At 38.9% G+C, this 26854-nt stretch overlaps 1 protein-coding gene across 1 annotated transcript; it reads left to right on the top strand.

The window, feature by feature from the left end:
• The first annotated feature begins 515 nt into the window (after positions 1 to 515).
• On the top strand, positions 516 to 24743 carry CPO (carboxypeptidase O). Its single transcript, XM_006205222.3, has 9 exons — positions 516 to 583; positions 9670 to 9769; positions 11752 to 11853; positions 13962 to 14066; positions 14974 to 15084; positions 16216 to 16306; positions 17600 to 17802; positions 23464 to 23548; positions 24348 to 24743. The coding sequence occupies exons 1-9, from the start codon at positions 516 to 518 to the stop codon at positions 24608 to 24610; spliced, it is 1128 nt and encodes a 375-aa protein (XP_006205284.2). The 3' UTR covers positions 24611 to 24743.
• The last annotated feature ends 2111 nt before the right edge of the window (positions 24744 to 26854 follow it).

Below are 26854 nucleotides of genomic sequence, written 5' to 3'. Positions count from 1 at the left end.
TTAAGAAGCTGATAATGTTGTCCATCAGAACAAGAGAAGACATTTGACCCCAAATAAAGCCTTATATTGCAAAGAGGAGTGGAGATCCTGAGTAATAACCACACCCATCATGACCAGAGCAAAAGACACACTGCCTAGTATACCCAGTGACCTGTGTGGAGGAGAAAGCAGGAGTGATCGGCTCTTGACTATAGGTGATAGGGATTCCTAGAACTGAGGACTTTGCATTACTTTCTGGATCTGGTGGGGCCAAGAGCTTGTGTAAAGTTGGTTTTAGAGGACAAAAAAAAAAAAAAATCAAATGGCTGTGTTTTCCACTATTTTTTAAAAAGTGCTTTTGAAGACCTGATGGAGTTAATGAAACAATTGCTTGCATATTATTTCTGCTGAGACACACACTATCTAATTTATCTTATCTTGATTGTGAGAGCCTGTGCCCTTATGCTTTCTCAGAGATACTTGGTCCACTGACCTGCAGGAGAAGCACAGGATTTTTTAGCTCTCTTGGCAGAAAAATGAAGCCTCTGCTTGGAACCTTTTATATCTTGGGGATGCTGGTTCCTGGAGGGCTGGGATATGATAGGTGAGTGTGAAATGGGAGGAGGGGCCGACCATTATGATTTAGATTGTCTAAATGGAAAACTTTTTTCAAGATCAGTGCATTTGGATTCTCCTATCTTCTCACCCATACACACCATGAGATGAAAATAATAATCACTGAAGTTTTATCACTGAACATTACTTTAATAATCTGTAAATAAATGAATAAATATCTAACAAAGATTTCCTACCACAATGTATGATAAATAGCAATAGCTATGTCATGTTTTGTAATTAAAAAAGAAAATTGTAATGAAAATTATATATCCTTCATTTACATAGTTTCTCAATTGGTAAATCACATTATTCTAATTACTACAAAAATGTTTAAAATGTTTAACATTACCAAATAATTTCACCCAGAGAAAATTACTGTTAGTGTTTTTATTTTTGGATAGATAGTTAATTATGTATACAGTACTAATGCCAGAATTTTTCAGTTAAATTGTATTGTAAAAATTTTCCTAGGACATGCTTAATTTACTTAAAACATAATGCAATCACAAATAATATTTCATCATTGCTACCCTGTAAGTCAGAGTTGATTTCTAATTTGTTATTTATACAAATAATGCTGTGATAAGCATCCAGCTACATAACAATTTTTTGCAAATCTTTATTTCCCTAATGTAAGTTATAAGAAGTGGAATTACTGGGTTAGAAGCTGAGGAAAATTCAAATTACCCTTTAGAAAAGTTGCATCAGTTCACACGTCAGCATCAGTGTACGAAAGCCCTTTTTAAGTATTTGCCAAGTTGACAAGTGAAAAATACCCACAGCTGACTTACTTTGCATTTTGTTGGTTTCTTATAAGGTTAAGCACTTTTTTGGTTTATTATTCATTTCATTGGTTTATAAATTGCTCATTCATGTCATTTGCCCATTTTTGTGTTCTCTCCCTATTCATCATGAATAACTTCTTTGAATAGGTAACATATATTGAACATTCTGTGTGTGTGTGCAGTTTCCATATAAAGTATATTTTCCTTTATTCATACATAGCTTACTATTCTGCACACTTGGTATATCTCATCAGGTATGTGTGGTTATAAATTGCATTTCCTCTTTTGTTTCATGGTTAAATGCATCTTGCAACAAACTTACTCTCAACGAACATAGAAATCTACTCCAATTTTTGCCCCAGACTAACCATCTGGCCTCAGCCTGCCCTTTAGCTTCATAGACAATCTGATTTTGGATATCTAAAGAGTGTCCAGGATCTACGTGATGCCTAAACCTGTTTGGACATTGCCATCTCGTAGTTAACTTGGTTTCATATAGAAATTGCATTTAGCTTCGTTTCTAAGATTCCTCATATATAAATCAGAGACAAAGACGTACATATGTCATAGGGCTTTGACTGCTTAAAAATATCACAAGCCTTAAAATTACACATCCTTTGGCCTAGTATGTCTGCTTCTTGAAATTTATACTGAGAAAACGAACCATGGAAAGAATTGTATGCACTGAGATGCAGCTTTATTTATAAGATAAAGATTATATTAAAAAATTTTAATATTTGGAAACAATCTCAATGTCCCATATTAGGTTATGTAAATGTTGATACATGACATATGACAATGGAATATTATTTATCTATTAGAATAATAATTATGAAAAATTTTGATAGCATGGGAGAAAGCACATTTTATGCTAAAAGAAAGATGCAGAATACAAAATGTAATAAAATACTTAGAAAAATAAAAGAATAAATATGTACCCTAATGGACATCATTATCTTTAGTTGGTAATTGTTTTTCCTTCCCCTCAACTGTTCTTCATTTTGCAAATATTCTACAAAGATGATACATAGAACTTTTATTTTAAAAAATGATTGCCAAGCCCAGGTTAAATTACGGAAGTGATTGGCTCAGAAGATGAGACTCAGACAAGATGCCTTCCAGTGGTCATCTCTTGAGGAAAATATTTCGTATCTGCTAGTCCTGGTCCTTATTGATTGTTTTATTTTCATTATTATTTACTGATATAAATAATGTCCACTTTTATATGGCTCTTATGAACTTGAAATATAGGTTAGCTGCCATTATTGATACTTTTCATTTAGTCTATGTGATGTAGTGGCAGTCCAGAAGATGTACAATTAACAAAGATGACAAGCTTTGCAATCTTTCTCTTGATCATTTAGGGAGGTGGTCTGTCATATATATATATATATAGCATACTCCCAATAAAAGTATAAATCTGTAGAATCATTTGGGATTTAGCACTATAAATCAAATGCCTTGAAAATGTTCATCCTCTTTGACCTACTAATCCCATTCCTAAAATGTAGCTCAAGGAAATAATCAGAAATGAGCAAAAAGATTGATGCAAAAAGTCATTAACTCCAGAATTATTTACAATGGCAAAAAAAAAAATGAAAAGGGAGACAGCTTTAATATCCAGCATAGATGACAATCTTTAAATACATGATACTATGTAAATATACACTTTCTGTCAAATATTGTGCAGTCATTAAAAATAATGTTTATAAAGAGTTTTTATTGGTTTGAGAATGTCTCTGGTAGAATATATAATAAAAAGGAGTGAATACAAAATTATATATAGATATAATTTGCACTGTGTTTATAAAAAAACATGCACAGATAAAAGACTGAAAGGAAATATGCCAAAATTTCAACAGTGGTTAACTCAGGGAGGTGGGATTATGGAGGACTATTCCTTCCTTCTCTTTTCTAATTTTCTCCTCTCCATGCTTACTAAATTTTCCACTTATATGCATATGTTAATTTTGTAAGAAGGGGAAAAAAACTTTGAAAATACATTACTATCATGAAATATTCATGTAACTGTTTCCTAAGTATTTAAAATACAAAATCTGCCTCAATATTCATTAGTTTTTTTTGCCTCTTTTTACATTCTAGTCAAAATTTCATCAGACAATCGTTGATCTGCAGTATTTATTAATAATGTACCCCCAAAGGATCATTTTCTCTGTTAAACATTTTATGAATTCCTATTAAAAAATACACAAAGTACAATAATCTTTTCATTTGATTGGTGAGATGAGACTGGGTGGTGATTTGAGGGATTAGCCAGCTTTTTATTTCCCTCTCTACATGTATTATGCATCACCCAAGGAAATGCCTAGAAACTGGGAATTGCCTTTTCTAAGTATATAGTTTAAACATTTCTTGGACTAAGTATTTGAGGTTCTGAGGCTTAAGTATTGTTTAATTTCATGTTAAAATGATAAGCACTTTTAATATCAGGAATTTTCACTCAATTCCCTTATGGTTGACTTTTTTTTGCATGTTATATGGACCCAGTCATTCAATGCGGGGCTTAGGGGACACCAGAGTCACACATTTTGCAGACATTAGCTGGGAGAAAGCCAAATGTTGATGTCTGATGGTGTCCAGTTACCTATCATTCATTCCCTTCCATACTGTGACATTGCCTGGGAATATCAGCCCAACTGAAACAGGAACTCGCAGCTACCAGGACTGTTTTTTAAGTGTATGCTCTGTCCTACCCACTGAGTAGATAAATGTATAAAGAACGACCTGAACTATGTGAACTACATGAAGGAAGGAATAGCATCTCTCTGGACAACCACCATCCCCTCCCAACACTGTGAAAGAATCTCCAATGATCTGAACTCAAGTCCTGGCAGGACAGCCAGTGCAAGGAATGAGAAAGAAGGAAAGACTGAAAAAATATCCTTCTCATTTGCTTCAGTCCCTTTCCTCTCTCCATTCTGAAAAAGCACTGAAACTATCTCCCGATGACTTTTTAATGCTGAGACTTATTTTGCTGTCTTTGTAGTCCAAATCAGAGATAGACAATTTTTTAAAATAGGCTAATAAATATTTTATGCTTATTTGCTAGGGTATAATAAAAGTATAATTTAGCTTCTGTAACAAAATCTTCAGGAAAAAAAACCCTCAGATAATGGTATTTACCTTAAAGGCTGTTGTTAGGATGATATATGTGTGTCTTAGAACAGTGCTGACATGCATAACTGCTCATAAAATGTTGGTTATTATTACTGGCTATGCTTCAGTTTGGAATTCTCCCTCTCCTGTTCTCAATATGCTTAGTGCACCATTGAGCTGGTTATCAGACTCTAGCTTATCACATCTCATGTTTCATTATTTAATGGTTAAGTTATTTTGCTTTTCATGTATTTATGTCTCATTCTCTTAAGTAGATTTTAAGCTCTGTAAGGAAGACATATACGTTTCGGTTACTATTATCTATTATCACTTTGGCATAGAGTACTAAGAGTACCCACCTATTGGGTTGTTTGGTGAATTAAATAAGACAATAATATAAATGCTTTGACTGATGCCTAGAACATACTGCCCTATAAGGGTTAATGAGTGTTACTATAATATATATATATTTGCTGATTATTTGATAAGGACATGAAATGTGCTCCTGAAAATGTACTTGTAAACTGAATTTTAAAAAATTTTAAACACACCAAGGGGTATATGTATTTTCTTTATTAAAATAATAATATGTTTTGTGAACCAATCAACCTCAACATATTGTTTACACCTGTATATATTTCTATATTAAAATTGTTCATTCTGAAGCACTCTGGTTTATTAAAAAAATCAAATAAATGATAAACATTAGAAATGAATCCCTATATTACATGGAGAAACATATTGCTCCTCAATTATCACAATTTTAGTAGCATTCGTTTCTTGTAATCACCTTCCAAAATTCATTTCATTGTTTTAACTAATTACTTAGGCAGTTCTATCTCATGAGATTTTCATTTGGACAAACTAAAGAAGGTAAAATGTATTTAACAATAAAACACTTACAATTTTGAAGATAAAGAGCTTCTGCTAAATTCAGATTGTTATTATTAATGTTAGTAACAATTAAGTTCATGGAATTTGTGTAGAGAAATGAATGGATTTCTATGACAGTAGGTGATTGTGGTACATGGTGCTAAATGAACCAGATTAAAAAATTAAAATTTTGTCAATCTGATTTCTGAAGTTTTGTAGATGTGAATGGAATTTGAGTTTTAATTAATTCTATTGAAAATATTTTGTAGTTTGGTATTGTTTGAATATAATGCCAGTTAGATGGCTAAATTATTCTCCATATAATTTTTATTTTCAATATTATTGCAGCAAAATAGGTTTCGTCCTTTGTTTTTTTTTTGAACTACTACTATGTTTTAACATTTATTAAGTATTAACTAAGTGTCCAAAATTTGCTCATTTTTAAACATGGATTAATTTATTTAATCCTCATAAGAATCTTATGGGAAAGTAGTAGTATTTAATTTACAGACTGAAAAATGAAGGCTTAGGGAAAGAGTAAATATAATACCAGAATGTTCAGAGGAAAAATGTGAGAAAATTAATAAAAATCATTAAAACATTAGCTGATTAGATCTCTAATACTTTCCTTTGCAATGCGGGGTCGCTGTCCAAAAGTTCACACCCCAGTTTCTCCAAAATCTCACATCCCAGCGCTATTAACCTAGTAACCACTCCATACATATTTGTGGGGTAAATGAATGATCAATTAGTATATTTTCGTAGTGAAAATATAAGCTTTTTTTCTTTTTTACTTAAATAAAGCCTTTTAGTTAGGGAACTAAAACATTCATCAAACATTTGTGTGGCTTAGAGATAAGAGTACTAGCTGTGTAACTTACTAGCTTTGTGACTGCAAGTTACTTAGTTTCTCTTGCTTCAGTTTTCTTATTTGAAGATGACATTTCCCAGGGTTGCAATAAGAATAAATTATATAATGTGCACGATTGTGCTGGCACAATATATGGCATAAAGGAGAGGCATTCAATAGTTTTAGTAAACTGTTTGTTAAAATATCAACCATAAATGGATAATCTGAATAGGCCTATATCTATTTTAGAAATTGAATCAATAATAATAACCTTCCAAAACAGAAAGCACCAGGCCCAGATTGGTTCACTGGTGAAAATTCTATGAAACATTTAAGGAAAAAGCTGTACTAATTCTCTATAATCTCTTACAGAAGTTAGAAGCAGAGAGAGTACTTTTTAATTCATTTATGAGGCCAGTATTATCCAGATACCAAAACTAGGCGAAGACATTATGACAAAAAAAACAAACAAACAAAAAAAACCAGACCAGTATCTCTCATGAACATGGATGTAAAAATCCACAACAAAATGTTAGCGAATTGAGTCCAAAAAATATATATATAAAAGAATTATACACCACATCCTCCAGCTGAGATTTATCCCAGATATGCAAGGTTTGTTTAACATTGGTTAATCAATTAATGTAATCCATTACATCAATAGGCTAAAAATGAAAATGTACACAATCATATCAATAGATGAAAAAAATTTTGACAAAACTGATCACCCATCCATGATAAAAACTCAGTAAATTAGACTTAGAGGGGAATTTCCTCAACTTCAGAAAGAATAGCTAGAAAAAATCTACAACTAACATTATATTCAATGGTAAGAAACTAGAAGCTTTCCTGCTAAGACCAGGAAAAAGGCAAGGACTTCCACACTCATCACTGCTTTTGAAGATTGCCCTGGAGGTCCTAGTCAATTCCATAAAACAAATAATGGAAATGAAAAGTATGCATATGGGAAAGGAAGAAATAAAACTGTCTTTGCAGATGACATCTATGTAGAATAGCTGAAAGAATTGACAAAAAAACCCACCTGTAATTAATAAGCAATTATAGCAAGGTTTCAGGATATAAAGTTAACGTACAGAAGTCAATCATTTTTCTGTATACTAGCAATGAACAAATAGAATTTAAAATTTTAAAAAATTATTATTTACATTATCACCCCTCAAAATGAAACACTTAGGTATAAACCTAACAAATTATGTACAAGATCTATGTGAAGCAAGCTACATAACTCTAATGAGAGCTATCAAAGTAGAATAATAGGTGGAGAAATGTTCCAAGTTCATGGATAGGAAGACTCAATATTGTCGAGATGTCAGTTCTTCCCAACTTGATCTATAGATTCAATGCAATCCCAGTGAAATTTCCAGCAAGTTATTTTGTAGATATCAAAAAAATTTTATAAGGAATAGCAAAAGATGCAGAGTAGCCAAGTAGAAGTAGAGGAACAAAGTTGAAGAACTGATACTCTTAAACTTCAATACTTATTATAAATCTGCCTAATTAACACTGTAATCAAGACAGTGTGTATCAGTGAAAGAATAGACTGATAAATCAATGGAACAGAATTGAGATCTCAGAAGTAGACCCACAAAAATACAATCAACTGATCTTTGACAAAGGAGTAAAGACAATACAATAGCGCAAAAGTCTTTTCAACAAATGATGCTGGAACAACTAGACATCCATATGCAAAAAAGTGACCTGGACACACCTTCCATTCATCACAAAACTTAACTCAAAATGGATTACCTAAATATAAAATGCAAAACTATAAAACTCCTAGAAGGTAACATAGGAGAAAACCTAGATAATCTTGGGTATAGTGATGACTTTTTAAATACACCACCAGAGGCATGATCTCTGAAATAAATAATTGATAACCTATACTTTATTAAAATTAAAAACTTCTCCCCTTAAAAGACAATGTCAAGAGAAGGAGAAGACAAACCACAAAGTGAGAAAAAATATTTGCAAAAACACATCTGATAAAGGACCATTATCCAAAACGTACAAAGAACTCTTAAAACTCAACAATGAGAAATGGACAAAGGACCTGAACAGACACCTCACTGAAGAAGATATACAGATGGCAAGTAAACACATGAAACATTGCTAGAGGGAATGCAAAATGGCACCGTCACTTTGGAAGACAGTTTGGTAGTTTCTTACAAAATTAAACATACTCTTGCCATATGATCCAACAATCATGCTCCTTGGTATTTACCCAAATGAATTGAAAATTTATGCCCACAAAACCTTGCACACAGGTGTTTATAGCAGCTTTATTCATAATTGCCAAAAACTTGGAAGCAACCAAGATGTCCTCTTTGACATCTCGATGTGAGCAGATAAAGTGTGGTAGTTTGAAATGAGCTATCAAGCCATAGAAAGACATGGAGGAAAGCTAAATGCATATTACTAAGTGAAAGAAGCCAATCTGGAAAGACTGCATACTGTATGATTCCAACCGTGTGACATTCTGTGAAAGTCAAAATAATGAAAAGATCAGCGTTTGCCAGGGATTAGGCTGGAGGAAAAGATGAATGGTCAGATCACAGAAGATTTTTAGAGCAGTGAAACTATTCTGTGTGATACTGTAATGGTGGATACATGTCATTATACATTTGTCCAAATCCACAGAATGTGCAATACCAAGAGTGAGCCCTCATGTAAACTGTGGGCTTTGGGAAATAATAATGTGTCAATGTAGGTGCATTGTTTACAACAAATGTACCGCTCTGCTGTGGGATTTCGATAGTGGGGGAGGTTGTTTGTGTGGGGGAACAGCAGGTATATGGGAACTCTCAGTATTTTTCATCTAATTTTGTTGTGAACCTAAGACATACCTAAAAAATAAAGTTTATTTAAAAAGAACTGTTGCATAAAAATTCTTAGAATTATATGCAGTATTGTGGTTAATATTTCAGGCATTTCAGTCAGGCTGTCAGGGTTTAAATCCCAATAACAATTTCCCTGTGATGCAGTTTCTTCATTGCTGAAATGGCGATAATGAGTACCTTATCTTGGAGTTTTCGAGAGAAGTAAATGAGATTTAAATTGCTTAAACCAGTGAGTGTCTCATAGTAAGTTTCAGTTCAGTAAATCTTAGCTATTCTCTCTTCTATAAATTTTAAGTGTTTTTATCTACAGCATCTTGCTGAATTATCCCAGCCTCCCGGCAAGGTTAGAATGGCTCTTCTCATCCTGCAGATGAGGAAACTATGGCCCAGAGGGACTCAGTGGTACCTAAGTTCTCGCAGTTAGTAAGTCGCAGAGGCAAGACTTCATTACTGACTTTTGTCCTCAAAATGCTGTGCATTTTGCTTTCTCGTATCTTTTCCAACTATCTTTTTTCATCAAGGACTAGGATAACCCTCATGATATCCTGGTCTCTTCACTGTGTTTTGTCTGACTTTCTTCCCTTTGCAGATCCCTGGCACAACACAGACAAGAAGTTGTGGATGAGACAGTGAGTCCACGGAGGAGCCTGGAGACATATTCCTATAACAGATACCACCCCATGGAGGAGGTAAGCAAAGACACAAAATGGGGGTGTTGGTGGTGGTCACAACCTACTTTAGGATGAGTGAGGGATAGTTCACTGCTAATATCCATGGACTAGAGAGCCTCAGGATGTGAAGCTGATATTTGTCTGTGCACTAAGGTCAAGGAATTCCCAACCATTACTCCCTGACCACCACCACTAAATATGCAAATCCTGGCGATATGAAATAAAAAGGCAAATCAACAACAAAAAGAAAAAGGAAGAAAAGAACACCCGAACCAGTTTTGGTAGTGTAACAGGGATCAGAATGCACCTTTACTCTTGTTCATCAAGTCTTAAGCTGGTTTAAGCAGGGCAGGGCCAATGTGTATGTAGATGTGGGATGGAAGGTGGAGAAAACTTCTGATTGAATCATATTTAGCCCCAAAGTGTGGTATTATTTCCAGTAGGATGCAAGAAACACGGGCAGCTGCTCTTAAGAGTGGAAAACTTTTTTTTCCAAAGAAATATTTGTATTGCTGCTAAGTTCAGTGGTTTCTGAAACTGGATATGGTAAAATGTACATATGAATATATGCAGTGTGTGTGATATTGTGAAGTATAAATTTCTTTTGAAGTATGAATTTCCAAAAATAGAATTATGAGGTTAAAGGGTATGTGAATATAAGTGTTTGATATAAATGTACAAGTTGTCCTCCAACCTGGCTTTACCATTTATTTCCTCGGTATTGAGGAATATATTAATATTTTCCAGAATTTTTTCAAAGAGTACAAGAAAGAATTTACATTTTCTTCTATAACAATCATCCCAAAGTTTCTTAGATTTTTGAACAAGGTCCAGTAGGGCCCACGGGAAGCGTATGCTTTGGTATCAGAGATGAGTCACACCTGGCTTGGCCACTTTGCTCTGTGACCTTGACCAAGACATTTAACCTCTTCGTTCCTCAACTTCCTCATATGTGAAATGAGAGTAGCGATGCCTATCTTGCAGCTTTGTTGTAAGAGTGGAATAAACTGCACTACTACTAGTTAAGCATGAACAATTGCTGCTGCAGTTCGTGTCTCTCCAGAGATTTAAGGCACCTACATCTGTCCCAGCCCAACACAGAAGCACACACAATACTCATGTGATGATTTGTTAGTCCTCTTACTGTTATAATAATGCCTTTTATCTGTAGATATTCCATGCTAAGATGAATTTCAATTGAGACACAAGAATTTTCAAATAGAATATTTGTGATGCCAAATAATTATATGTACCGTAACTCATCATTCAGATGTTTTAACTATACCAAAATTGAGTGTGGGAGGTATCCTATCCCATGCTGATAACTAGCTTAATATGTCTTACCTTTGTCAATTCTTTATTTCATTCTCTCTTCTAGAACCCCAAATTACTGACTTACAGGCAGAAGTCTAAGACCCTTCCTTTGTAAGCACGGTGTTAGGACTTGTAATTAAATCAACGTCTATTCAGTTGTATTCAGCTGAAATAAAGTGATTGACTTGGCTTGATTAAGAAACTTCTGCTGGCATGTCGGTGAAGGGCATACCCAGGTCTTCTCTAATTTTGGATCCATGGACATTAGCTAAGGATATTTTGGGGAGTCATAAAGACTAAAGAAGGTCCCACAAAATAGACTTGACCTGAAACTTCTGGCATGACTGAGTGCCACCGGGAAATCTGGAAGTCTGGTGGCCATTATTGTACGATGTTTCAGAAGTGTTATAGTGGATTGTTGCAATTGATTATTCTCAATCATTTACTTGTAAAGTTCAACGGGATGTCCTAAGACTGGATGGCAGAGTAAATCTTTTAAGAACATGGTGGGTTGGGGGTGGTCATAATTCGTTGGTTTAGTCTTCTAGTTTGTTTAGTGCACAGCTGTTGAAATGAAGAACAAAGAGTTCAGAGTTCAGTGTCTTGATGAAAGAAGCAGTTATCTTAATTAGGGGCAAGCAAACAGTCTTCTTACTGATAACCTCGCTTCTCCCTGGCTGTTTCAGGTCTATCAGTGGATGAGTCAGATAAGGGAGAAGTACACAGAAGTGGTGACACAGCATTTCCTAGGAATGACCTACGAGAGCCGGCCCATGTATTGTCTGAAGGTGAGCGAGAGGCTGGGAATTTCAGGGGTCTCTCCTGCCCCATCCAAGGCTACGTGTTGATGATCGAGGCTCGAGTGAGAAATATGGACAAGGTTAAAAGAAGCAGGGCAGAAAGACTTTGACTTTTCCACCTCAAAGTGGGTTTTAAAAATTCAAAACTTGTAAACGCTTACACCTTATTCATTTGCATGGAGTCTTGTTCTGGAGGGAGTAAAGAGAATTTGGAACGGTTGGGTGAGACCATGTGGGTAGGATTTAAAAATAAAGGCCCCGAAGTAAGAATTTTTTCGTTAGCTTTCTTCATGCTGGGCCTCTCTCATCCCCACTAAGACTGGGGAGCTTAAAATCGTGGCTGGTGGCTGGAGAGGACTTTAGACATTCTGGCTGAGTGGTTTCCAGCCTGTGCTCTGTCAGGGCCTGGGTGTCTCCGTGCCCCCACAGAGCGGGAGAGGGGGGCCTGCTTATAGGGGAAATCCCCACTCATGCTTCCACCAAAGCCAGTTCCCTTTTCATGTGTATTTTGAGTTTTTAGAAAATTGTTCTTTTCTAAAACTTTTTTTCCTCCATAAAAATGTTTGGAAATCATAGACAACCTTCATTTTTGGTTCCTTCACTTTTGTGAGAGAACAAAGACCCAGAGGAGTGAAAGGACTTGTACGAGATCGCACAGCCGGATTGTAGCAGAGTCAGAGGGCTAACCCAAGCTCCAGGTTCTCTGCCCCTTCTGCGTGTGACATGATGAAAAGTGTTTGAGGCTGAATAACCACTTTCCACAGGGCCGGTCTCTCAGTTTTGGACCAGTGATAGTTCAATTCTGGCTGCTTTCAAGTAATACTCATGCCTGGGCCCCATTCACAGAGATGCTGAGATAATTGCTCCAGGATGGGGCCCAGGCACTCTTTGAGAGCTCCCCGGGTGATCCTAATGAGTAGGCAGGAATGACAAGCACTGCACCTAACCTTTGGTTTTCAAAGGGTGTTCCTTGCACCAGCAGCATCAGCATCGCTTGGGAACTTGATAGACATGCACATTCTCGAGGCCGACTGCAGATCCACCGAATCAGACACTCTGGGGGTGGGCCCGGCAATCTGGGTTTTAACAGGCCCTCCTCCAAGTGACCCTGATGCCCACTCAAGTTTTCCAGCCACAGTGCCCTTCCCAGTTCCAGGTGATGCGGGTCCTGCTGGCCCACAACTGTGCTTCAAGAACCACCACCAAAGCACTTAAGCACTTCGGCGTCAAGAACTGGCATGCCTTTGTTTGCTGTCCTCTTAATACTTTCCATAGATGAGTTAACTGACAAAGCACACTTACAAATCTGAGAGTTACCTACAACTACAAAAATATCTATTGGCTTGAAATAGAATTTACCCAGGAGCTGAGTAATTGGTTAATATGTTAAGTGTGCGCCACTTACTTACTTGAGTTTAGATAGGCCATCACATGCTGAGCTGAGTCAGCCGAAAAGGCATTTAAACATCCTTTGCTCAGGACATACTTTAAAGAATAGAACTGGTACATAATAAGGAAGCAATAAAGATAAACATATGATCATATACGTATACTCATAAAAGGGGTAATTATAGGAGAGAGTTAAGGTAAAAGGTGGATCAGGAATTATGCCAGCAAACTTTGAAAATGGGTGAGGCTAAAAGGAAAAAATTCCTTGAGTATGATGACTCCAGCCCCATATTTATTCCAATTTGTAAGTTTCTCACAGATATAGAGGGAGAGCCTTCAGCAGCCCAGTTCCCAGTAGCTTTCAGTGAACAGTATGAGTCCTGGCCATTCACAAACCCAAAACAGATGTGACTATTACTAACATGGGCATGTTCACAGCTTTTTCTCCACCAAAGAGAACCTATAATTTCCAGGTTCATTCCTATGTACCCCACTGACCTGATGGCTGACCTGATGTACAAGAATGACAAATGGGGAGAGGAGAAAGAAGACTGGGTTAGCCGGGAGTGGAGGATTCTCTAAAGGAAAGGGAAGAAGACAGGTATCTCTAGGGGAATAAAAAAAAAAAAACAAAAATGGCTAAGTTTGCACAGTGGTTTGTGATAATAAGTAATTGTTTGCTAATGGAGCACGAATGTCCCCTTTAGATCAGCCAACCATCCGATAACCCCAAGAAGATTATTTGGATGGACTGTGGAATTCATGCCAGGGAATGGATTGCTCCTGCTTTTTGCCAGTGGTTTGTGAAAGAAGTAAGTATCTTTAACTTTCTCATAATGGTTAACCACCCCACAAAATACCTGTCATGTCTCGGCTATTCAGACAGCATACTTCTTCCACATGTTGACAGTGCAACTCTCCACTGAGCTACCCCTTCACCCCAAGGGAAATGGAATTAATAAGTAGCTTCACTGAAAATTGAGTTAGATGTTCTGATCTCTTTCCAGTGCACCGCAAATCATTTTTGTTGGAAGGTAAATATATTTAAATGCAGAAGAAAATACATCTTGGAAGTCAGAGATGAGTTTGAATCCTGGCGCTGACTCTTTCTAATAGTCTTGTGCAAAATTTCTCACACTAGGACCCCTAGTTTTTCACCTGCAAAAGGTATATGAAATGACCACTTCAGCGTCTGTTGTGTGGATTAAGAGATTAACACATGGGAAATACCGAGTATGGTGAATTCTTGCATATGACCTATATCTTGCCCTTGGGAGAATAAGGAACCTTTAAAATTAATATCAGAGACTTTTTGTGATAGTCTTTTCAGAAACCCAAACATAATGAAACCCACAAAGGGTTAGTTCTCAAAGTGTGATTCCTAGACCAACAGCATCAACGTAACTGGGAACCTGATAAAAATGCAAATTCTTGTTTTCCATCTTACCGCCTCATACCTAATGACTTAGGGGTGGGGGATGGAGATGGGGAGTGTAGCCAGGCAGTCCATATTTTAACAAGTCCTCCAGGTGATTCCAATGCATGCTAAAGTTTCAGAACGACCACCGTAATGAATAGGACAATTGAAGCAAGGTTGGAGGGTGGAGGGTGGTGGTTGGATATGCAGTCACCTCTTATAATTAAGTTGAAATTATTAGAAAATTAGAGAAAAGACCTCTCCCCAGGATCATTGCAAATGTTTCTGTATTAAATTTCTAGATTCTGCAAAACTATAAAGACAACTCAAGGATAAGACGGCTCCTTAAGAACCTGGACTTCTATGTTCTTCCAGTTCTTAACATAGATGGTTACATCTATACTTGGACAACTGTGAGTTTATCGAGTCTGGTCCTGGGATGGGTTCACGAGCTAGATCTTGACTTAGGTTCATTTTTCTGACTTCAGTCACCACGGCTATAAAAATGTTTTGTGACCATAGAAAGGAAGAAATCTTGTTTGGGATGAAAATCAACATTTTTCAGCCAACAATCTAAGTGCAGTTTAGGATTGAAGAGGCTGAAGGCGTTTTTCAAAAGTCCAGAACATGTGTTTTGTTTGTTTGTTTTTGACATATTCCCAGTTTTCCAGCCAGACAACGTTTCTCCAACTCCATCTCCTTAAAATTCCTGGATTGCATGACACCTGATAAGGATTATGTTGGTATAAAATTTCTACACCACCCTCTGTCTGCCTTAAATCAGTTCTAGAATCATGAGGGGCACATGTGATCTGTAAATACTAACCCAGCCTTCATTTTTCATTGTGATCATGCACACAGTGGGGAAAACTTCTCATAAACTTTTTTATTTAGGAGACAACCTCCTCTTGGCAATGTTTCTAAAGCATACCACTTCTTAAGTAAGACCCCAGTTCCTAAAGAGTGTTAATTCCTCCTGCTCCCCTGGGCTTCCCCTGAGGCCCTTCATGGGACCCCTTTCTCTGCAACAGCCTTTCTGGCCCATGTGTGAATCAAGTCCTTCCCTCCCAGCTTGTCTGGCAAAACGTGTCTTCATCCCCATCTCCACCCATTAGTCTTCTGCTTCCAGAAATGTGCAGAGACTATCTCTGATACACCTGGAACAGCCTCTTTCCATCTGCCCAGCTATTTCCCTTTCGTCCTTTATCACTTGGACTTAAAAATACAATTCTCAGAAGCTTTTCCTGATTAAGCAGATCACATGCACCAGACACTGCTGAACTGCTCTTGAGGGAAAGGCCAAACTACCCCTCCAATTTGATGGTTTCCACGTAAGTACGCTTTGGGTCATACAGATGTTCCTGTTATTGGGGGCCGCTAGCCCATCTGTGAGACTAAAAATTACATGTACAGGCTTCGGAGTGATGAGGCAAGTTCTTCCAGACCATCCTAGGAAACGTTTTTCATGTGTGAGGACCACCCATTGTCACTAACACTGATCTGTGAGACCTTAGAATGGCAACATCCCTGTGTTCCTATTGCAGGATCGGCTTTGGAGGAAATCCCGTTCGTCCCATAATAATGGCACATGTTTTGGGACAGATCTCAATCGAAATTTCAATGCATCCTGGTGTAGTAAGTACACGCTTAGTAGATGAACTGATAAATAACAACAAGAACAAAATAGAACAGAGAAACTAGGAAAGAGGTGAATTACTAGAATTAGTACTAATTCATATATATAACTTTTGAAATAAATATCTAATGTTGTACAGCTTTCTGGACTTCCTGATCAGTGTTATTCCCTCTAAAGAGATGAAATTATCTATGCAGTAAAAAGAGCAACACTCAAATACAGGACTGTCTCCAAGTGAGGCTGGCTAAAAAAGGGCAAAGCAAACCTAGACCAGTGTGACTATGTTTGAAATCCATCACTTCATTTTAAAATATATGGGTCATTAAGGGGGAGGCCGTAGCTCAGTGGCAGAGTGTGTGCTTAGCATGCACAAGGTCCTAGGTTCAATCCCAAGCACCTCTGTTATAAATAAATAAAAATAAATAAACCTAATTACCCCCCTGAATATACGAATTGTTATAAAGAAAAGAAAAATCAGAGAATCACCCTTGCAGATTATTTTACAGCGGGAGTGCAGCAGTAAACAAGGCAAACATTTTCTTCTCCTTAAGGCATTTTCATGTTTCTGAATCTCAACATGCCCAATGCATTGGAAGCAAATAGAGGTGGGAATGGTTGTGAGCAGTCTGGTTAACAACCAGATGGCAAAAGGTAACATTCATTCTTGGTAGCTGTGTGGTCTTGGAAAAATGGCTTCAGCTCTTTGCCTTAGTTTTGTCTTATTTTTAAAATGTGGCCCAGAGTAATACCATCTTATCACTGGACTGTGGCGGGGATTCAGTGAGATGCTATGTTGGAGAGGCTGGGCTCAGTGCCCAGCATGTAAAAGGTGCTGTTGATGGTCCTTATTATTATTGATGAGAATGACAGACTACAAAATAGTTTTTTTTTTTCATCCTTGTAAAATAGCTCTCATGAGACTCAAGACGGTAAGACAAGAGAGAGACTTAGACCAACAAGACTATGTCAAAATCTGACCCTGGAACCCAAGAGCTGGTTCCTAAGGGCCCACCAAAGGTTTAAGTGAAAGATTAATAAAATTGCCATTCCATTTTCATCTTCCTTTCTGGGAGTTTGTTTCTAAATCTGAACGTCAGCCTTCTTGCTTTTCTGAGTTCCTCCTTGAATGACTATCCATGTTGACTTATTTAACCAGGACTAACTTAGACAAGCAGAGGCAAGCCTAGATTCCATCTACAGATGCCCTGAGCAAGGATGGGCCCCTCCCTTAGCCTCGGTCAATGCTAAGCAGAGCTCGTGATGCCTTCCTTGGGGTTTCCTTTATATTTCAGGTATCGGCGCATCTCACAACTGCCAAGAATTAACATTCTGTGGGACAGGACCCGTGTCTGAACCAGAGACAAAAGCTGTTTCCAGCTTTATAGAGAGCAAGAAGGAGAACATTGTGTGCTTCCTGACCATGCACTCTTATGGGCAGCTCATCCTCCTGCCTTATGGCTATACCACAAATAAACCAAGTAACCACGAAGAACTGGTAAGACCATAGTGCCAAAGCCTTTAGAAGCCTCAGCAGGACCCTGCCTTCCTTTTCCTGATTTCCATTTCTAGGATTTTGGCTCCAGCTCTGCTTTCGTTCCCTCTGCTCTTTCTTACTTTCTTACTCTTGCTTTTCACACCTTGCCAGATGCCTGCTGGGAAGGCTTCAGGTTAAATGCTGCTTTACCTACGTTAATTAACTACCTGTTTCGGAAAGTGTCAAGTTGGGAGACATCTTAGGTGTTCGTGTGTAATATAAATGAGATGATTATGTTAATCATCTGCAGGAATGCGCTTTCATTTCTGTAAATTCTCTTGAAGCTCCCGTTCAGCAATTATAGCTTTTGAACCGTGCTTTAAAGAACTTGCCAGCTGTTAGTGGAATATGGTATCTCTAAAATAACATGGCTAAATAATATCTGTTCTCTTCCCTGCTAAACACAATGCTTTATTTTCTTCTAAACTCTGCCTCTAGTATTTGCCTAGGAATATTTGCAAGGGGAAGTGCTAGCAAAATTCAAAGCAGGGAAAGTCTGCTTTGTCTTATCCGGGCCCTTCTCTGAAGCTGTGTTTACCCAAGCCCTGGTGGGCAGTGAAATGCTGAAAAGAACTGGGCTCTTTGCCCTGTTGTGAACCTGAGAGCATGAGACATAAGTCAAAGAAAGGGTAAATTTAGAATTGTGATATTTTGCATCTTTTCTTAATTTAAAAAAAAAATTTTCTAATTATGGTAAAACATACATAACAAAATTTACTATCTTAAACCATTTTTAAGTAGACAGTTCAGGAGTGTTAAGTATAGTCACATTATGTGCAACGGATCTAAAACTTTTTCATCTTGCATCATTAAAATATCTCTACCCATTTAAACAGCAGCTTTGCATCCCCCTTGCCCCTGGCAACCAACATTCTACTTTTTGTCCCTACGAGTTTGGCTACTCTAGGTACCTCATATAAGTGGAATCACACAGTATCTGTCTTTTTGTGACTAGCTAATCTCACTTGGCATCATGTTCTCAAGCTTCAACCCTGTTGTACCACGTGGCAGAATTTCCTTTTCTTTTAAAGGCTAAATATTATTCCATTGCATGTATATACCACATTTTCTTTATCTATTCATCCGTCATGGATATTTGAATTATTTCCACCTTTTTCCTATTGCAAATAATGCAGCTATGAACATAGGTGTAAAAATATCTCTTTGAGATCCTACTTTCAATTCTTTGGAGTATATACCCAGAAGTGGAGTTGCTGGATCATATGGTCATTCTATTTTCAACTTTTTGAGAAGCCATCATATGTTTTTCCACAGCAAGTACACCGTTTTCCATTCCCTCCAACAGTGAACGAGAGTTCTGATTTTTTTCATATTTTCCCCAACACTTGTTTTTTCCTGTATATTTTTTAAAATTTTTTTGTTTGAACAAACTTGACATTATTAACAAACATTGGACTGGATGGGGGCTAAGCGTGCTCTACTCTTCAGATCACAGAAGCCTGGTGATCCATTGATTCTGTTGTGTCTCATCCCCTCCCACTGAAGGGTCTGTTCACTAAAAGAAAAACCACTATAGACTTTTGCTGAAGGGAGCCCTTCCCCAGCAGTGCCCCAGTATCTTTCCTGCAATTGTCTATAGACATTTGTTCTTCATGATCATTTTGCAAGAGGTGGAAATCACTAACATTTACCTAGAACTTTAAAAATTACTAAGGGATTTTATGGACATTATCTCATCTGATCCTCATGACGATATAATTAGCTCACCTTGAAGATGGGGAAATTAAGACCTTGAGTTAATTATATTTCTAAAGCCCCTGTAGATGGTAAATGGGGGAGCCTGGGCTGGAACACATGTCTTCAGACTCCAGAGGCCACATTCATCTGACCACTGCCTCTCTCCACTCAGGGAGGGTTTGCAACTTACGGGAGCCATCATCAACTTAGATGCATAGTCCACTGTGTCCTATTTCCTCCGCCTTTCTGTGCCCCAGGAGGTCTATTTCTTCAGTAAAGAAACCCGCAGAAACAGAGATTTCAGTCAAGAAGCACCAAGCCTTCCATATTTCCCGGTTCTGGTGGTATTTGCCATAGGTGTCTACTTTCTGCATAAAGGGTTCTGTGACAAACACAAATGAATCACCAAAGACAGGCCATTATAGACTTTTAATGGGACTGGCCCTTTCACCAGCAGAAAAAAAGAGACCTGTATACCCCAGTATTTTTCTAGAGAATTTCATGCCTTTTTTTGGTACGGGAAAACAGGTGCTATGTGGTCATTTTGCAAGATTTGTATTCAAAGGTCACGGGGTCTTGTGCTGCTGATTGGCTGAAGGTTAGAGCTTTCTGGCCACAGGCTAGAGGTGGGGCACTGACATCATCACTCCTGGAAGGTGGAACTCAAAAACGGGAATTACTGGCAATCCTTCAGTACTATGTGTAGAGATTGGTAAATTGAATTGAGAAAGATGGCTTCAATTCTGTCTCTCTTACGCTCTCAGGTGCTGAAGAGTTGGCATAACATTCATCACTAAGACTTTTCCATAAAAAGACTGTGAACATTTTGCCACCATGTGTCAAACTTATTGAAGCTAGTTAGCAGTGTTTTCAGGTTCTTAATGGTGAGCTTTGATAGAGTGTACAGAGACAGCGTCACACCAACTGTTCAAGGAGATTTCCATTTCTGGTACTATTTACAACCACCAGAGACTAGTAATTAATCTCTAGATATTTACAAAATCAAAAATTTGTAGAAATCATGATAAATATTATACTGCATGATAGACAACTTGGCAATCATTAAGTAGGGGAAATATAACTATATATATCCTCTTTCTAAACTGCTCTGGAAATCGAGTAGCTACAAGAAGTCTAATGTTTCAATGCTGACATTCTTTCCATTTGAACTCTTTCCATATCAGCCCCTGGATCCCATTCCAAGTGCCGTCCTCCTACACACATGCCAGGGCCTTAATCAATCTTTCTGAGTGCTTGCCTTGAGAATACGTCTATAGGAAATTGTCTGCGCCCAGTGAAGAAGTTACTAAGCCGGCATGAGGTCTTTAGCAATGTAAATTATGTACTACTAGCGAAGGGATTTTTTTGTTTTTTTTTTTTTTTTGTCTAGCCAGTACCTTTGGGCTGAGAAGAAGAGCAGCAGAGGAATGGGCTCTCTGTGGCCTTGCAGTATAATGTCAAAAGGAGAGAAAAGAATGATCAGGAGCTCCATCCCTAGAGATAGAAGGCAGAGTCTACGGGATCTCCATTTCATCTTTTCACAAAGGACCAAACCCATAAGCAAAGCATCACAACTGTGTGCTTCTCATGTATGTTCTACTTCTGACTCCTAGCTACTTGCACACAGTAATTCCTAGTGGAATCGTTAAAAAAAAATCAAATTTTTTTTTGTCAATAAAGAAGAGGAAACTGGAAAGACCCTCTCCTACCCCACAGCCAGGATTTGAGGAAAGGGGACTATATAGGATAAAGTAAGTAAAGGCTGGCAGTGAAAAGAGTCATTGTCTGGGATAAGCCGCAGGAAAGGAGAAAAAAAGAAATAGAAGAAACCGTTTAAATAGAAAATGTAGCCTGGAGCTACTCTACGTAACCCAAATAAAAGTTAAGACCCCACACGGACCAGTTAGCATGGAGTTTCATTCAAAGAAACACAGAAACACATGGGAATTAAAAATAGTTTAAAACAATTCCTATCTCTACCAGAGACTCTGGAAGGACTTCAGAAAAGAGTGTAGCTGGTAAATCTTAGCAACTCTTTCTCCAGGCTTCATGCTTTTAATTTCACTCACACACAGCAGCCACCCTGATTCCTTTCACTCTGCTCTTCATTCTCACTTCCTTACTGGAATTTCTCTCTCCAGAAATCCCCTTTTCTGAATCTCCTCTCCTCCTTATGATTTCCTCTTCTTTCTGCAAACAGCTCTCATACATGTGGAGAGTCTAGTGTAAATGATTAAAACCAGCTTTATTCCTCCCACTTCTTTAGCCCTTCCTACCCATCATCTCAGTTCTGGACAACACAAGCCCAGGAACTAAGGCAGACGTGGAATCTCTCTTCAGGAAGACAGTGCAGGTGAAATTCTTAGTACTGAGTGGAGACGAGGCAACAAGCCTGCAAACATGTTCAGTTTATCATTGTATCTCAGCACACACACATGGAGTGCCAAGTTCTACCACTGCCGCATGTGACCTCATCACCACTTATTGCCTTTTCTACTCTTCCTTTGAATTTCACCATGTCTGTCTGCACTCTGAGACCCAGGCACCACCATGTCACATCTTAGGATTCAATTGGACAGTGCAGGACCAGGAGAGGAGAGACAGGATCTAAAACTAGACCTGTCGCTAGTCAGACGTCAGGGGAGCTGATGCACCTGTAAGTGCAGGCAGGCTGCCCTAAGGGGTAAAGCCGTGGTGGATCACAGTCCAGGCAAGGAGTGGCCAAGGGGGTTTTGGTGGTGTTCACGTAGAACCTAAGGAGTGGGATGTGCCATCAGGTGGGTAGAATGTAGCATGAGGGAATCTAGGCTGGGGGATACTTAGACTGTCAAAGGTACTCAAGGACATTCATCCAAAGGCCAATGAGCATGGCCAGTACACTTGGACCTCAGTTAGTGTCTCTGATCTCAGGAAAGGGTCTGCAGAAAGCAAGGCTGGGACCTTAGAAATCATCCAGTTCTGAGGGATTTCCAGTGTAGTAAGGGGACATGGTGCTAGGTGTGGCCAAGTGTGTCATTTCATGCTCTGAAATTCTATTTATTGAGCTTAAGAGAGAGAAGTATCAAATACTTTTAAGGAAGAATAAGAGGTGGGTAATAAGAGAAGTATGAACAAAGGGCTGTGGGAGAAAAAAGTGGGGAGAGAGAATCCAGTTGGGGTGATCAAGCAAAGCCTATGGAGAAGTTGGCATTTGAGGTCCCTTGAGGTTGGGTAGAATTTCAACATTATGAGAGGTAAGGCATCCCAGGTAGAGGCAATATCCTGAAAAAAGGCAGCGAGGCTGAGGAACAGGGCCATGTCTGAGGAGCTGTGGGAGAACTTGAGCTTGACTATAATCTCGGGTGGGATCTAGAGATGATGTTGGGGAGGTGCGTTAGGTTCATATGGTAGAGGATCTCAAATCCTAGACTGAGAAGTTTGTATTTAGTTCAGAGGGCAACTACGAGTTACTGAAGGCTTTTCAGCAGGTCCATGATCATTGTTCTGCTCTATGAAAGCTCACCTGGAAAGCAGGGGAGATCAACTGGGATTAAGGATTTGCAAGAGAATGGAAAACTCTTGCAATAGATGGCAATAGCCCATTTCAGAGGTGATAAGGCTGAAATGAAGTGATGACACTGGAAGTGCATCTTGATAACTATTTGAGAGAAGAGTCAAAGATGATAGGACTTTACATGTTGGGGGCGCATGATGGGCCAGAACTGTGAAAAGCAAAGCAGCCTTATTAATAGGGAAGATGATGAAACTGGGCTTGAGCGTGTTGAGTCTGAAGTACCAGCCGGCTGCCCCGGTAGAAATGTTCAATGGGAAGTCAGAAAGATGGTTTGGAACTCTGAGGATGGATTTGGACAAAATAGCAAACCCTCTGGATTGTTGGATTTATTTTTAACACCAAATATCTGTCTCTTCATTTCCCACCTACAGATCCAAGTTGGACAGAAGGCAGCAAATGCATTGAAAGCAAAGCATGGAACCAATTATAGAGTTGGATCGAGTGCAGATATTTTATGTAAGTATCTTTTTTTTCCCTCTTCAATAGTATCTAAGGCACAAAAAAGTCAGTGGGCTTTGGGGAGTGGGGTGGACAGGATAGAAAAGTTCCTTGGATCAACAGGAAGTTGTACAAATCAAAACGACCAAGGATAAAATAGGGATAAGGTGTGAACACAACGCAAAAATTACACTGGCTCAGAACTCCCTCTGGCTTCAGTTAAAAAGAGCAGGCAGTGAGGAGGCACAGGAGTTAACAGGAAAGATGTTCCCCAGGGACCCTTGGTCAGTTGATTCAGTTCCCAGAAGACCATCAGGCTAAGAAAGTAAAGCAGATGGGGCCTGGAGAGAGGATCTTTTTTAAAATGAGGATTTAGTTGAAAGGAGTGAGCACTGCTTTTTCCATCCCCAACTACTGCTTCCTCTACCCACTGAAGGACCACTGAGGTCATATTTTCCTAATATTTTTCCTATTGGTCATTTTGCTTCTTGTTCCTTTAACTGCCAGTTCACTTCACCTGCAATATTAGATAGTCTTGTCTTTGATTCAGTTAAGACACTTTAACAAAACCTCTGCCATGTACCAGGCAAAATGCTAGCTAATGTGGGGAGGGCAAAGGAAGACAGAGGCTGAACAAGACGTAATTCATGCCCTACAGGTGCTTGATATCAAGGAGAAGAAGAAGACACCTACTCACAAAATCTTAATATGAAAGAGTTTATTTACTTTGTTAGGTTGAACCTCTATTCCCTGAAATGGCTAATAGAAATCTTTCACAGGACAGCTTCCAACTCTGCCTCCATGTTTGCATTTGTAGATGCCACGTCAGGGTCTTCAAGAGACTGGGCCTGGGATATCGGGATCCCCTTCTCATACACGTTTGAGCTGAGGGACAATGGTACCTATGGTTTTGTTCTGCCAGAAGCTCAGATTCAGGCTACCTGCGAGGAAGCCATGGAGGCTGTGCTTTCAGTCCTGGATGACGTATATGAGAAATACTGGCACTCAAACAGCGCTGAAAAGGCAACATCTACTGCTGTGGTGCTGAGCTTGCTAATGTCCTTCATGTCTCTTCTCTAAGCGCATCCTCTCCAGGGCCGCTCAGCCCCAGTGATGTGGACAGGACCACACGGAAGGTGTTTGTGGTTATGGTGGAGCCAAATAACTTAACTACAAATACTTCCTGTTTCAATAAAGAGGAATCATCTTTGTATTTTAATGTGGTTTTTTTTTTTGCTGGGTAATTAATTTGTATTACTTTAAAAGAGTATCATATTAGTCATTGCTACAGTAGTGCTACAGATCAAACCTGCTTACCAGCCAGCAGCTCACAAATCTGTCGGTCAGCAAGGAAGCTCTGTGCATCTTGGCTGTTCTCACTTACATATCTGTGGTCAGTTTCAGGGCAGCCGCCCCGGGGTCTAGAGAATTTTCTTCCCATCTAAACTCTTCGAAAATTTTGCCTGTGCCCTTGGCACCAAGTCCACACTTAATTTTGTGTTATTGAGTGTGTAGCAGCCTTCAGCAGATAAAGTTGTAACCTGTCCATGTAGCTGTTGCTGGTTTTATTTATTTATGTAATATTTTATTGATTTACCCAAAAAAGTTTTTTTGAGAATCTCCGAGGTATATTTTGCTAAGCTCTGGGGTTACAAAGGTAAATAAGGTGGACCTGGTCCCTGTTCTCTTGGAATTTCTGTCCCAGTGGGTGAGATTGAGGATGGTAGCTACAAATAAATGAAATGGATGCTATCTCATACCAGGCAAATCTCAACTCTGGGGAGCTCTGTATCAAGAACAAAAAGAAATAAATTAATTATATACTGCAGCTTGTGACAGGTGCTATAAGCGAAATAAAGAGTAAGTAGAGAGGTAAGCAAGGACTAGCTTGCATGTTTATATGGGTATACGGCGTTGAACTGTGTGTCCTGTCCATTACACCACACGTGCTCTTCTGCTGGCCTCTATGACTGTCATTTCCTGTGTATCTCTGTGTGACACCTTGAAATGGTGCTAAGCACTTGTCAGCCTCTGAACAAATGTTGTCGCTGTGACCAGCTGACAGGGCATCCTTGGGTGTTCAGTCACCCATTTCCGAATTTCCTTGTTGGTCAGTCACAATACACTTCTTGGTTGTAACCCTTTTATTGCCTTTCTTTGTCGTCTTTGTTTCTTCATGTTTGGCCGGTGTGTGGCTGATAAGGGTCAGAAAGGAAAATGTCAGGGGTAGTGGGGCTTAATGAATCAGTGAACAGCTATTTACATAAAAATGCCAGCTCCACAAGTGTGGCATTGTCAGGAGAAAACGGCTGGGTTTCATCAATGGTCAGGCTGGGAAGAAAGAAAACTAGCGTGGCCACCAACGCCATGTTCAAGAGGGAGACAGAGGAGCTGTGGCTTGAGGCTCAGGTTATCGGCTGTCACTTGCCTGCATTTCACTTTCTAAGGCTGTCTGTTAACAGTTGGGACCTCGGAGTGCTATCGGAGCTCTGATCGACAAAGCTTCATTCCTGTCTGAAGTTTGAGTCCACGGCCAAATACAGCTGGAGGGGAACAGGTGAAAACGCAAGCTATCAGCTTGCCTGAAACCTCCCACAAGTCCAAGACACAGTCGTAGCTTTCGGAGGCGGCTGCGCTTTACAAGTCTCTGAGGGCTCGGGAGACTGAGGGCCATGACGTGGTTTTTACTTCTTCTGAAAGTGTTTTATGTGAAAAGACACTAAGAGCAAGGCTAGAACGACGATGGATGACCACACTGATCTTTCTTAAGGATGCTTTCAACTTTCTGGTCTTAAACGGTAACAGTTTGGGAAAACTTTACAACTGATGAAATTAATGCAATCAATGCAATCTTGAAAGCCTCCCGTGCTGAGGCTCTGTTGGGTCCAGGATTTGATTTTGCCCTACTTTAAAGCTAGGAAGTGGGGGAGGGTATAGCTCAGTGGTAGAGTGCATGCCTAGCATGCACCAGGTCCTGGGTTCAATCCCCAGTACCTCCACTAAAAATAATAATAATAACAACAACAACAATAATAATAATAATAAAGCTAGGAAGTTAGCTTGTTGCTGTTCCATGGGTGTTAGAAGACATGAAACCCCTGAGTCGGAGACAGGACGTTTTGCCCGCTGCACAGGAAGCACCATCATCAGCACGCTGCTTACACTGGCTCCTCTTACTCTCAAGTTTGAACATGTTGCATTTTCTGTTACTATTTCTTTCTTTCCACCCACCTTGGTTGATGCTGTTTTTTCCCCCATAATTATTCCTTCAAAGGATCAAGATCTTCTTGACCTATGGGTGAATTTAAAGCTTAAAATGATGCA

This window comes from Vicugna pacos, chromosome 5, assembly GCF_048564905.1.
Source record: "Vicugna pacos chromosome 5, VicPac4, whole genome shotgun sequence".
NCBI lineage: Eukaryota > Metazoa > Chordata > Mammalia > Artiodactyla > Camelidae > Vicugna > Vicugna pacos.
Note: the sequence above shows the minus strand (reverse complement) of the source record. Positions and strands in the feature narration are given on the sequence as shown.